The sequence below is a fragment of the Solanum verrucosum genome, unplaced genomic scaffold (assembly GCF_900185275.1).
Source record: "Solanum verrucosum unplaced genomic scaffold, falcon-dt-bn FXZP01000051.1, whole genome shotgun sequence".
NCBI lineage: Eukaryota > Viridiplantae > Streptophyta > Magnoliopsida > Solanales > Solanaceae > Solanum > Solanum verrucosum.
Window position 1 is genome coordinate 1,816,873 of NW_026020110.1, and position 14,313 is coordinate 1,831,185.

Consider the following 14,313-nt stretch of genomic DNA (forward strand, 5'->3'; position numbering starts at 1 on the left):
TCGATTCACAACACAGTCTAAAAAGTCTACCAAACAAAAAATTAAACAAGAGAAAATTGTGTGAAATAACAAACTATTAATTCAAATTAAATGTTATAGCCATAACGTTTGTAATTCGTAGCAAACATTCCATGTTTTTTGCCATCCTATTTGTATACCGAAATATACAAATGTAGGACCCATTTGTATACCAAAATATACAAATGCAGGACTCATTTGTATACCAAAATATACAAATAGACCCAAATACATGTTTTGTATGTTTATGTATACCGAAATATACAGATTAATAGTCATAACAAACTTTATGTTTGCTATGAAGCGCAATTATACAAACCATAGACATAACATACAAATATGATTTTTATGTTTGCTACACCTAAAATTTACTCATTAAATAATAACACAACTAATACATATGTTATTTTCTCCACGACATCCTACCAAACGACCCCTAAAGATTTAGCATGAAGAAAATAAATAGGAAAACCCCTGGATGCGTGACAGGAACAAATTACCAATATAAGTGATTGAACTCAAAAGCTTTGGCATATTCAAATTAATAATACTTTCTCTATTCACTTTTAATTGTCATGTTAAGTTAATTTGACTAATTTTTAAAATTAAATTAGATTACATTAATTCAATATTTAAAACAAAAAAATTAGATATTCAAAAACTATACGAAAAGTGCATATTAATATGATGAAAAAATAATCATAAATGTTAGTTAAGGTTATTAGTATTTGACTCTAAAAAGGAAACTATGACAATTAAAAGTAGACGGAGGTAGTAATTAATGATTTCCAAATAAAGCAACCTAACATTCTTGACCAATGTCATGTTAAGTGATGACTAAATTACCTGCTTATTGCAATTTGAATTCATATTTCTTTTTTCTGAAGTGCCACACAAGATAGGTGAAAATGGAACTAACTGGTACTTCTCAGAGATTATACGTACTAGCTAAAACAAAACCATATCTAGACATTAATCAGAGTAGGTTGGAAAAAACATCTGATATTTCAGTCCCATCTAGTTATCAGGGAACTTGATTGTTCAAAGGATTCGATCTAACATCGCATACATAGTCAACAAACTTCCTTTCGTTTCATACCGAGTTCCACAAGCATAGTTAAGAGAGCCTCACACATTTCACTAGCGTCCGCTTCATTTGGGTCCTTTCTCCATGACGAATAAACCATCCAAGCATGATCAAGCTTTATGTCTGGTTTTACAACCACTGACCCGGGAACTTCAGCATCACGACAGGTCACTAGACCATCACTCTTCTCTCCATACCTTAGTTGCAGGTGGAGAGCACAAAGAGCCAGTGCAGCAGAAACAGGAACTATGACAGGCACCTTGCACCCTGCTTGGATCACATTCTCCGACTCATTGTCACCAAATCCGGGCAAAGGCAGCCACGGAAGTTCTGCATGTGCTATATGGGACATTGTTGCTATTACATTCAGGGCTATGCTTGCTTCAGAATGGAAGGAGATGAGTGGAATATCATCAGGAAGCTTGTGGTTTTTTAAGAACTCCTTTCGCTTCTCGTATGTTAGATCCTCTAATGCCCGTATATCACCCTAATACAGAATAGTTCAACTTGGTCAATCAAAACAACACGCATATTCATAGACATGCGCCAAGGGATGTTTAAAATATTGAGTATACGCACCAACGAAACAAAGCTGAACAAAGTGAAAGAGAAATGTGAAACAGGTACACGATGGGTATATGTAGAACAGACATATGAAAGAGTGTATGGATCATTTATCATCACGACAAAAATTCACCCTATTAAGCAAATTTGTCTAGTAGTAGAAGAATCAGTAAGCCATCTCACAAATGCTTTTTAAAACGCAAGGGGGGTGAGGAACTTAAATATCACCAGGAGTACATTCTAAGTTTCTCAATGAGTAACACTTCCAATTAATACGTATACAACTTCCATTTCTTTATATTCTAGTCCTCCTTTATTATAAGAACCAGTCAACTTGGAAATAATTCTAAGTTGTAAATAATAGACATCTCGCATCCAGTATGTTCACTTAACTTGGAAATAAAGTGTGTTGACGATATCTGATAAAAATCTAAATGGCATGTTTCCGAAAGATGTTCATATTTTGTTTTTGATGTTATTAAGATCTAAGGGAAATTTAGGTGCTCAAAAACTTTTTAAATATGCATTAAAAGATAGTATTACCTTGTAGTACTACCAAATTTTAAGGTACAATATAAGAACACTAATGTTTGGCAAACTGGCGTAAATCCTAGTGCTAAAAAAAGCACTTAATTGGCTATGCATCACAACATGGAAAAGAGTTGGGACACTTCAGCATTATAGTTTTTAACTAACCCAAAATAGTTGTGGACCAAGGAATTACCTTAATTAACTTGCATAGTAAAAACTCCATGATCCTTCGTGTTTCCTTGTCAGCAATCTGTCCGTCACGAAGAATATCTGATGCAACAGGTATTCCACCATAAGGGCTCTGCACAAATGCCAGTCCTGCAACTTTATCCTTTAAATCATGCCAATATTTTGACAAAGCGGCGGCAGCATCAACCCCACCCTTACTGTGACCAAGCAGCATGACATGTTTTCCTGATCCCCAATGTAACTCCTCGATGCATTGCTTCAGTTCCCACGCATTTTGTTCCACGGATGCCTTCATTTGGTGATAAATGAACCAACAGTAACAGAAAAGCATAGTTGGGAGAACATTAATAAGAATTCCAGAGAGCAAGTTGATATGTTAGCAGACTAGACTTTGAAAATCTACTAGTACATACCTCACTATGTATCTTAGCAATATGGCAAGTTAACCCCATCTTCGAAAAAAACTTCTTAGTGCTCACAAAATATAAAGGGCCGTGATTGCTGAAAAACCCTGTTACAATTATGTCACCAAAAGAAAAGCTCTAAGAGAACGAATTCAGAACATATTGACAATCCAGTAAAAAGTATTGTTTTTTTTTTTAAAAAAAGATAGTGGAGTAACAAAAATGATTTAAACTGATCAAAATTGTTTCTCAACAATTTTATTAAGCATAAGAAGACTTTAAACAACCAAGTTGAACACATAATATACAAAAAAAAAAAAAAAAATCTCAACTAAACAACCTAGTAAAAATTTAAAATTCAAATTCATCTAATACCAAAGCAACTTATTACGCTAAAAATTACTGTAATAACTAGATGTAAAGTTGAACACTAATCCTTTGCTTTAATTATTGCTATTTAAAAGAATGTTCCTCAGTTTCTGTTTTAACAGTTAGTTCTTTTGATTATTTTTGAACTTGCACATTTTTTTTATATTGATCTTTCTTTTCTTCTGTTGGTTTTGTGCTTAAAAAATCCTCAATAATCTTGTCTAGTTCGAAAGCTCTTTTCAAAGTGCTTTAATCTAGACAATGATAGGATTTGCAAGGAGCTGTTACAAGGATTTTCTTCCATCACAACATCCATAAAACATAGGTTCCAAAATGCGATTTCATTTTCACTTAACTAAATCAGAAAGCTTTCGCCAATGAAAGCTTATGGGACGTTGAAAGAGACTTGTTGCTTGTCATGGCTGAAAAACGGATTCAAAATTGATATTGGTTGAAATAGCCTTGCGCGTTAAAATAAGTACGGGTTAGAAATAGCCATGTCGGTTAAAAATGGGTTGAAAATAGTTCTTTAGAAGAACTCATAGATCCCATAAGATCAATGAGGCTCTTGATACAAGAGTTGGTTTTTTTTTAAAAGATGGTGGAGCAACAAAAAGATTTAAAATGATTGGAATTGTTTCTCAATATTTTTATTAAGCATAAGAGGGTTTTAAATAGTCAACTTGAACACATATTGTGCAGAAAATCTGCAATTCAAAAGAGCTAAAATATCTCAACAACTTAAATAACCTAATACAACAACAACAACATATCCAGTGAAATCCCACTAGGTGGGGTCTGGGGAGGGTAGAGTGTACGCAGACCTTGCCACTACCTCGTAGAGGTAGAGAGGCTGTTTCCTAGAGACCCTCAGCTCAAGTACATCAAATCCAAGTAAAAGGCGAGGAAAACAGTGTATAAAACATAACATCCAATAAGAAAGATAGTATATAATCAACAAAGGAGACAGTAACATCAATAAAACAATGAGAGAAGTAAAACGCAGTAAACAACAAAAGGCTATAGGTATCACAGATAGGAATTGCAAGTGCAAGGCTAGGACTACTACAAACGCTAACAACCCATACCCTCGCATGGGAGGACAACACGCTAGTCCTACTAACCTTCAACCTTAATACGCGACCTCCACTCCTTCCTATTTAGAGTCATGTCTTTGGTAATGCGAAGCTGAGCCAAGTCCTATCTAATCACCTCTCCCTAATACTTCTTAGGCCTACCTCTACCCCTCCGCGTACCCTCTACAATCAGCCCCTCACACCTCCTCACTGGGGCGTCTGCGCACCATCTCTTCACATGTCCAAACCATCTCAGTCTCGCTTCCCTCAGCTTGTCCACCACAGAGGCCACTCCCACCTTCTCCCGGATAACTTCATTCCTAATTTTATCACTCCTAGTGTGCCCACACATCCATCTCAACATCCTCATCTCCGCAACATGCATTTTCTGGACATGTGAGTTCTTGACTGGCCAACACTCCGCTCCATACAACAAGGCCGGTCTAACTACCACTCTGTAAAACTTACCTTTAAGTCTAGGTGGAATTTTCTTATCACACAAGACTCCAGAGGCAAGCCTCCATTTCATCCAAGCAACCCCAATGCGATGTGTGACATCATCATCGATGTCGCCACTTCCTTGGATTACAGACCCAAGATACTTAAAACTTTCTTTCTTAGGAATGATCTATGTGGCAAGTCTCACATCCACATCTGCCTCATCCAACGCACACTGAGTTTGCACCCCAAATATTCTGTTTTGGTCCTACTCAACCTGAACCCTTTGGACTCCAGCGTTTGTCTCCACACCTCCAACCTCGCATTAACTCTGTCCCGCATCTCATCAATCAGTACTATGTCATCCACAAATAACATACACCAAGGGACCCTCTCCTGAATAGACCGCGTCAACTCGTCCATCACCAAAGCAAATAGAAAAGGGCTAAGGACTGATCCTTGGTGCAACCCCATCTCAACTGGGAAATGTTCCGAGTCACCTCCAACTGTTCTAACCCGAGTCTTGGCCCCATCGTACATGTCCTTTATCGCCCTAATATAAATCATCGGGACACCTTTAGCCTCCAAGCACCTCCAGAGGACATTCCTCGGTACTTTGTCATAGGCCTTTTCAAGATCAGTGAACACCATATGTAGGTCTCTCTTCCTTTCTCTATATTTTTCTACCAGTCTTCGCATAAGATGAATGGCTTCGGTAGTCGACCGTCCCGGCATGAATCCAAACTGATTCTCAGAAATGGACACCCCTCTTCTCACCCTCATCTCCACCACTCTCTCCCAAATCTTCATAGTATGGCTTAACAATTTGATACCCCTGTAGTTGCTATAGTTCTGGATATCACCCTTGTTTTTATACAACGGAACCATTGTACTCCACCTCCATTCATCAGGCATCTTTGCTGTCTTAAAAATAACACTAAACAGCCCAGTCAACCACTTTATACCTGCCTTGTCCGTGCTCTTCCAAAAATCCATCAGAATCTCATCGGGTCCGGTCGCTCTTCCCCTACTCATCCTACTAATAGCACGTATAATCTCCTCGATCCTAAAACACCTGCAGTACCCAAAGTCCCGAAGTCTTTCAGAGTGCGCCAAATCACCCAACACAATGTATCCGCCCCTTTTTTCATTTAAAAGTCTGTGAAAGTATTTTCGCCATCTTTGCTTGATGGAGGTCTCATCCACCAATACTTTGCCTTCCTCATCCTTGATACACTTCACTTGGTCCAAGTCGCGAGCCTTCCTCTCACTTGCTTTTGCGAGCCTATACAATTTCTTCTCCCCACCATTGTCCCCCAGCTCGACATACAAGCGTTCGAAAGCTGTCGTCTTAGCCTTCGTAACTGCTAACTTAGCTTCTGTCTTTGTCATCTTATAAACTTTCTTAAGCGTCTGCTTCTCTTCCTCGTCTACGCACTCCACTAACTTTGTGTATGCAGCCTTCTTCGCTTCCACTTTGCCTTGGACTTCCCCATTCCACCACCAATCTCCTTTATGGCCTCCAAATTTACCCCTTGATACCCCCAACACCTTTGAAGCAACTTCTCTGATGCAACTAGCTGCTTTATTCCACATGGTGTCCGCATCCCCGCTACCACTCCAAGCCCCCATCCCACTCAACTTCTCACCCATCTCCCGAGAAAGGTCAGGGGTCAAGCCACCCCACTTAATCCTCGGTCGATCAGCTACAATCTTCGTCCTCCTATCCCTCCTAATTACCAGGTCCATCACCAAAAGCTTGTGTTGGGTAGTAAGATTTTCACTTGGGATAACCTTGCAGTCCTTAAAGAGGCCTCTATCACCCTTCCTAAGGAGTAAGTAATCTATCTGAGTCTTAGCTACCAAGCTACGAAAGGTAACCATGTGGTTCTCCTTCTTCGGAAAGCATGAGTTAGCAATCACCAACTCAAAAGCCTTAGCAAAATCCAGAAGCGAAGTTCCACCCCCATTTCTCTCCCCAAAACCAAAGCCTCCATGAACATCATCAAAGCCATTAGAAGTTGCCCCGATATGGCCATTAAAATCTCCACCAATGACAATTTTCTCGGTGATCGGTATACCTCTAACTACCTCATCCAAATCCTCATAAAAGAGCTTTTTGGCCTCCTCGCCCAAGCCCACTTGAGGTGCATAAGCACTAATAACACTCAAAGTACATCCTCCAACGACTAGCTTAATCAACATCAACCTATCATTGATCCTCCTAACCTCCACCACTTGCTCCCTCAAATCCCCGTCTACTAAAATACCCACTCCATTTCTATCCCTAGAGCCTCCTGAGTACCACAACTTAAACCCGTCGACATCCCGAGCTTTGGAACCTACCCATCTAGTCTCTTGGACACAAGCTATATTTATCTTTCTCTTCTTGAGAATTTTCACTAACTCTATGGACTTCCCCGTCAGCGAACCTATGTTCCAAGATCCTACCCTCAATTTATGGGAACCCGTAACCCATTTACCACTATTTTCCCTCGTCCTCGGCCTCAACCGAAGACATGACTCAAAACCACCATCAGATACCAAATCCACTAGAAAGATACTGAATCTAATGTAAAATCTACACAGGAGTACACTTCAAAACAATTCTGCAACAGGTGACTACTCTAAAAGACCAGATAGCAACAACTAAACTAAAAGATCAATTATAGTGTATTCTCCAAAAGACACGAAAGCACAACTATACTATATGCTGAAGCACTGATCTGAACTATGTGCTAAAAATGACTGGAGTAACTAAAATTAAATTTCAACAAAGTAGTATTCAGCAAGAGATTTATTAAACCTGGAATCAGTAGATAAACAAAAGAATCAGGCAGTGTGTGCTGTCCATTCCTAAAAAAGGAAGAAAAAGTCAAACGAAAAATTGTCGTTAATTGGCAGTTAGGCAGTTGCAATGAAATATTCAAATTAATGTGAAGACTGAACCAGAGACAGACATCTGAGGAACACTCACCATAATAGTAGGACTAAATTTCATTGATAAGTAGAGATAATCCTGTTGGGTTAACACGGTTGTATTGTGGCATAGGACTCCAAAAGAATGTTGACCAAAAACAGTCAAGAGAAATGAAGATCACTAAATTTCATTGATAAGTAGAGATAATCCTGTTCGGTTAACACAGTTGTATTGTGGCATAGGACTCCAAAAGAATGTTGACCAAAAACAGTCAAGAGAAATGAAGATCACTAAATTTCATTGATAAGTAGAGATAATCCTGTTGGGTTAACACAGTTGTATTGTGGCATAGGACTCCAAAAGAATGTTGACCAAAAACAGTCAAGAGAAATGAAGATAATTTTCATATGTTTTCACATATCCTTCAGTAACAAAAGCCACTTGCGAAGGAATCTAATGGTTGGACTATATATATACAATGGCTTCTATATATCCTCAGCTATATTGATTAAAACATGAATCTTTCAGGTTATATATGAAGAAAAATCTTAAGGAGGGCAACGTGATTTTCCATATTAGCAACTCGGAAGTAAACAAAAGCAAAGCATTCCCCCTAATATTAACAGGCAAAAAAGAAAATGCAGAATAAAATGTCCCGGTGCCTCCTTTATTTGTAGTTACTAAAGATTACTTCAGAGAAACCAAAAACTAATGGGCATAGAGTAATACAACTCAACGTTAAGACCTTTTGTTTTTTCTGTTACGATTTGAAACAAGAATGCTGTTTCAGGACTTGTCATATTTGCAAGAATTCATATTCAGACAAGTTTTGTTCGTAAACATTAAAGTACAAGGGTAATGATTCGTATTGCTGAAACGCAGATTTTTAAATTGCTGTGTACCATATTTCAAAACAACTTTGTCAATCTATAACATAGAGAATCAGCAAAATGAAAAGCACATAATATGGTTTGGTTGATCTCATTCAAATCAGTAGGAGTATCCTACTAACAAAGTCCATATCACGACTATCACTTTAAGAAGTTACAGATACCTTCTTTCGTCACTACACAGAGTAGCCAAAAAAAAAGTAGAAGAAAACACACATTCCGAGCAATATAAGTCATCAGTCCTGGAGTTCTAAGTTGGGCCAGTAACACAAAAAACTCAAAATTAACATGAAACATGGCAACAACCTTGAAAAGAATCTCATCAGCTGAACATAGAACCCTTTCATGATGGTTTAATAGTGTGCAGTTGGTGTGGTTTCATTTTCATGTTATTCAGCACCTATGTCAATTGATAAAAAAGAAAAAATGACCAAGAACTCACCACTGACAAGATATGTGCTCTTTATTTTGGGAGACTTATCTGGCTTTGTTTCTATTTTCGAAGTGACTAGTAAGATCCATCATCTTACCTAATATCTTGTAGTAGTTCTCTAAATCTAGCTGAACCATCAACAACAGGAGCCATTTCAGTAGCTTGTTGCAACCACCCAATGTCATCAGAAGACCCACGCAAGGTTGTATGTACACGGGATATAACACTGAAGAGATTAGTGAAGAGTAAGTAATAGGAAACTAAAAGTAAAGGTGCTGAATGTCAAATGGAAGAAATGATCTAAAATACTCATCAAACTTCAAATATTTATCATTTACCGACAGTCAGGAAGTGATTACTAACCTCTGAACTTGAACTAGAGCACATCTGATATGAGATATGAAACACCTCCAAGAGGCCAACGAAAGTTTCCAAGTGAATCTCAGACCATATACTGGAAGCATCAACCTACAACCAGATCAACCAACTGCAGAATAAATTAGGACAGTCATGACTATGTAATGGCGGAAAGAGATATATGCTACTAGAAAATAAAACCAAGATAAGTTGAATTCTTATGTTCAGAGTTCTAATTCTGGTTCTGAAAATCAAGGAATCCATAGATATCCTGCACAATGACCTCGAAGGAGGATGGGAAAAGCATACAAATGAAAAGTTTACCCTTCAAAAATGAGTCTGAAACCTCCATAACTTTGATTACTTCTTACAATTTCTAATAATGAATTTACAGGCAAGTTATCATTGACATAGGAGGATCGTCTTGCGTGAATTCTAAAGCTTGTTCCTGTGTCAGATACTCTTGAAGGAAATGAACAAGCCTCAGGAACAGTTCTACAACCCCCGTCACTGGTAAAGTTTACAAGCAGACCACCAAAGTCAACTAAATATTCTGACCACCCAAGGATATCTCTGCAGATAAGATCCTCTGCAATAGAATCAAACCTTTATCACATAGGAAGCCATAGACAGCGAATATAAAACAATAGATGTTCAAGGACTTTATATTTTGCACATGCATAGTTTTTTAGAGAACTCACCAATAAATTGAACAAATTGCTGGGCAATATAAGAGCTCAAGCTTGCAAGATGTAAAAAGGGATCCTCCATGTTGCATCAGAAGAGAACTTAATCAAGATCTTTCTGTTTATGAATTACAATGATCAAGTACAGACGAAACCTGCAAAGGACCACCAAATCAGATCAGGAATTCAAGCAGCAGAAGAAAAGATCAAATATTTCCAGATGTCACAACTCTCAAAATTAGAGAGGAAGATAAGAAATCTCAAACTCAGAAACATTCATCATAACAGCTCTCTCTTTATATGTCTCAGGCAACGTGTTGTCGCAATAAACAGCATAAAACCTCAGTTGTGATCAATAGATATGAACACTGATGTAAGTCAAAGATGACATTAAGTAATGAGTACAACGCACTACACACATACTTCTCAGGGAACGCCGATGATTTCTCTATAGATATACTAACCCCCCATACTACATTCAACCCAAATAGATCAGGCTATATAAACCTCTTTTAAAATTACAACAGAAATGAATTCAACATATCCGAGGGAAGATAGGTTCATTTTAACACAAGAATGGTCATGAATAGAACATGCGTAGTCCTACATGCTGAGGAAAGGTATACTACTATTTCTTTAACCTCAACACTCATCAGTTCAATCACACGGACTCGGGTACGGGTGTCATCTGTCATGATCTAAATTATACGATTCGGGAGTACAGATCTAGGTATGGATACGGGTGCTGGATTCGGCTAAAATAATTCAAATGTCCAAAAATACATTTTATAGAAATATGTCCTAAATTATGGTAGATTATGTGGAAGGAAAGGAATGCACAAATTTAATAAGGCAAATTTGAATCTATTAAGTAGAAATGCATCTCCTTACTAGAGTATTCTTTTGGCATAACATGGCTATTTAAATGATAACCTGTTCATTACACATTCAACAGTACTGGTTGCGGAGTTTCATAAATCATTGCATCTGTCTTTAAATTCTCTATCAATGTTGATAAAAATACACAAAATCGATTGACCACACCCACACCTATGTGGTGTCGACACAGGTACTGCACCAAAAGTGAAGAGTCCACGCAACTTAGGTTCAAACGCTAATATTTAACAGCAAAACTAAGAAACAGAAGGACACCAAACAGTGACTAGTATGTAAATAGGAGAAATTGAAATGCATGCAATCAAATTACACAACAAGCAAGAGACTAACTTACATACATACGGTGTGATATGAGAATCAAAGGCCAACATTGAAAGAGTGCACAAACCCAAAAGCATCCTATTGTTTAGCCCCATAAATATAGCCAAAATCTACATCTATCTCAATTCCCAATAACTAAAGCATAAATTTACCAAAAATATAATATAAAAATGATGTACTTATCACGATCTACTTGTGAATTTGATTGGAAAGAGAATGGAGAGTAGACGACCCAAGCTATCTTTATCGACAAGCTTCAACATAATGGCCCACTTTCACACCATAAACAAATGGGTTTTCTCTCCAGATTTCGAATTAAATTAACTGTAAAAATAAAAAAAAATAAAAAAAAAAAAGTGAAAAAAAGTGTGTGTGTTTAGGTAATTTGGGACAGCGTGAGGATCTAAGAGGACACGTGTCGAGTGTTGAGGAAGTCATGTCAACTTTGATTGCTTTGTGAGAGAGGAAAGTACAGATGGGAGATTCTTCATTACAAATTCAATTTAATGATCTCCATCAATTTAGAGCTCTTCTACAACACACTCTTCTCACGGTCAAAACACATTGGGAAACTATCCATGGATCGCCCACCAAAATGCTCAATAAATTCTACTCTTATTTATGTGATGGCATTCTTACTAAAATAAAATAAAATATATGTTTCTTAATATTTTTTATTTTATAAAATTAATATTTTTTTATTTCTTTTTAATTATCATAGTTATTTTTGTAACGATATAAATTTTAATTATTATTGGAATTTTCTTCATCATATTAATATGAAATTATTTTGAAATTTATACTACTTTTTGTATAGTTTTTGATTATTCAAATTTTTACTTTAAAATATCAAATCAATGTGATCTAATTAAGCTTTAAAATTTAGTCAAATGGATTTTCGAAAATGTATGACAACTAAAAAGGAACGAAAGGAGTTCATAAATGACATTATTCTTGTTATTATACCTTTGATAGTTATTAGACTTGAAAATATGAATTTGACAAACATAAGAAAACTAATGATTAATTCATGTTCATTGATCAATTTAATTAATTAAAATAAATTAATTCATATTTATATTCATATATTGAAAAGTTGACTTCAATAGAACACTAGATTAGGGTATAAATGATAAACTTGTCAAGTTTCTTAATGGATATGAAATTTAAAATGGTGATAACTAAATAAAAAAGGAGAGAGTATAATAAGAGACACGTCTCAACATAAGAAAAATAGAATCTATCTATATCATCATCATCATCATACTATATAAGAGGGAGTTTCTCAAAAAGGTAATTTTTCCTTCTCCCATCCTTCTTTCTTTCTCGCGTATTTCCACATCCATGGAAAATGATCCACGTGTTGCATTTCTGTCTGTCTTCCACAATTTGTATTTTTTTCTGTCTGTCTTCCACATTTGTATATTTTTCTGACATTTGTTATTCTAAAAAAGATTCCTTTATGTTCCACGGAAAACAAGAGACTCGTTTTGTGCCCAAATTTGGAGACGACCGTTTCATTCCAATTCCTCAAAGATCCGCTCCTACTAACAAAAAGGTACACCACACCTCCTTTATTTTTCATTTGTTATTTTTCTGAATTTTCCTTTAATTTCAATCGGAATATTTTCTTTTCAGATCTATCAAAAAATTCTTACTGGCCTGCCTGGTGATGTCTTCATTTGCTTGGTTTATGTATTGTTCAATTTCTTTTTCGTTTAAACTTAATGTTTAATTTGTTGAATCCAGAAAGATCCCTTGAACTTTTATTTCCTTTGTTTACTCGGTTTGCTAGCTAGCTTCTTCATTTTAATATTTCTCAATCTTTTAATTCTTATAGCATGATAGAATTAGTTGTTTTGATATGTCAAGAGCTTGTTCTCTAGCTCTTGGTGTTTATAAAATTTCTTCAATAAAATATATATTATGCTACACTTCATTCTTCTTCTTTACATCTATAGTTCCTCAAAATATAATTTAAAAAGTGAATAAGTTATGTAGTTCCGACTTGTGAGAATCTACCAAGCCGTTTTATGACAGGCTTCAATCTAAAAAAAAATACTTTGAACCTGGGTATATTTAATTGATTTTGTTTATTACATTGTGGTACGTGGTTTTTTCCCACCATAATATTGCTTCAAATTTAAAAGTGGTTCCTCTTGAACCAACTCAAGTTGAACGGTTGGAAAGTTACATGGACTCTACCTTTGAATAATACTACAAGCAACATCATATTCTTAAAGTAATTATTGGTTGAATAAGATGTGCAACACCTCGAAAGTAGAAAAGTTGATTTGGAAAAAAAATGTTGCAGAAAAGTTGTTAGTGCAACTAGTTTATCACTACTAAAAAAACAGTGAATACCGACCTATAAATACCGACCTCCGGAGGTCAGTATTCCTTGAAATACCGACCTAAAATCGACATCCCAACTTAGGTCGGAAAAAGCTTGGTCGCTATTCAATACCGACCTCTGGAGGTCGGTATTTACTGACCTCTCGAGGTCAGTTTTTATTTTATGTCGGAAAATTCATATATTATTATTTCTGACTTCCTGAGGTCAGAATTGGAATACTGACATCCGGAGGTCGGTATTTTTATTTTTGTAATGTTGAAATTCTGACCTCTGGAGGTCGGTATTTTTATTTTTGTAATGTTGAAATTCTGACCTCCGGAGGTTGGTATTTTTATTTCTGTATTTTTAAAATTCCGACCTCCGGAGGTCGGTAATTTTATTTTTGTAATGTTGAAATTCCGACCTCCAGAGGTCGGTATTTTTATTTTTTTGTAATGTTGATATTCTGACCTTCGGAGGTCGGTATTTTTATTTCTGTATTTGTAAAATTCCGACCTCCGGAGATCGGTATTTTTATTTTTGTAATGTTGAAATTCCGACCTCCGGAGGTTGGTATTTTTATTTTTGTAATGTTGAAATTTCGACCTCCGGAGGTCAGTACTGTTATTTTTGTAATGTTGAAATTCCGACCTCCGGAGGTCAGTATTGTTATTTTTGTAATGTTGAAATTCCGACCTCCGGAGGTCGGTATTTTTATTTTTGTAATGTTGAAATTCCGACCTCCGGAGGTCAGTATTTTTATTTTTGTAATGTTGAAATTTCGACCTTCGGAGGTCG

The 14,313-nt window shown here is 36.4% G+C and overlaps 2 protein-coding genes across 2 annotated transcripts in view; both read right to left on the bottom strand.

Annotated features, from left to right (window-relative positions):
• The window catches only part of LOC125825309 (protein phosphatase 2C and cyclic nucleotide-binding/kinase domain-containing protein), a 532,052-nt gene that overhangs the window by 391,512 nt on the left and 126,227 nt on the right, over positions 1–14,313 (bottom strand). The gene's annotated exons all lie outside the window — the stretch shown is intronic.
• Positions 922–10,147, bottom strand: LOC125825313 (uncharacterized). Its single transcript, XM_049504657.1, has 8 exons — positions 9,978–10,147; positions 9,601–9,865; positions 9,283–9,387; positions 9,017–9,145; positions 7,483–7,532; positions 2,803–2,900; positions 2,394–2,678; positions 922–1,592 (listed from the first exon to the last, which is right to left on the bottom strand). Exons 1-8 carry the CDS (start codon positions 10,045–10,047, stop codon positions 1,092–1,094), a joined length of 1,503 nt encoding a protein of 500 aa, XP_049360614.1. The 5' UTR covers positions 10,048–10,147; the 3' UTR covers positions 922–1,091.

What these genes read in the sequence shown, in the direction of transcription:
- LOC125825313 (XM_049504657.1), bottom strand. Translation starts at nt 10,047, where the DNA reads ATGGAGGATCCCTTTTTACATCTTGCAAGCTTGAGCTCTTATATTGCC. An exon ending in GAACTACTACAAGATATTAG is followed by an intron (nt 7,533 to 9,016) that starts GTAAGATGATGG and finishes TTCCTTTTTTAG; the next exon opens with GAATGGACAGCACACACTGC. An exon ending in TACTATGCAAGTTAATTAAG is followed by an intron (nt 1,593 to 2,393) that starts GTAATTCCTTGG and finishes ATTCTGTATTAG; the next exon opens with GGTGATATACGGGCATTAGA.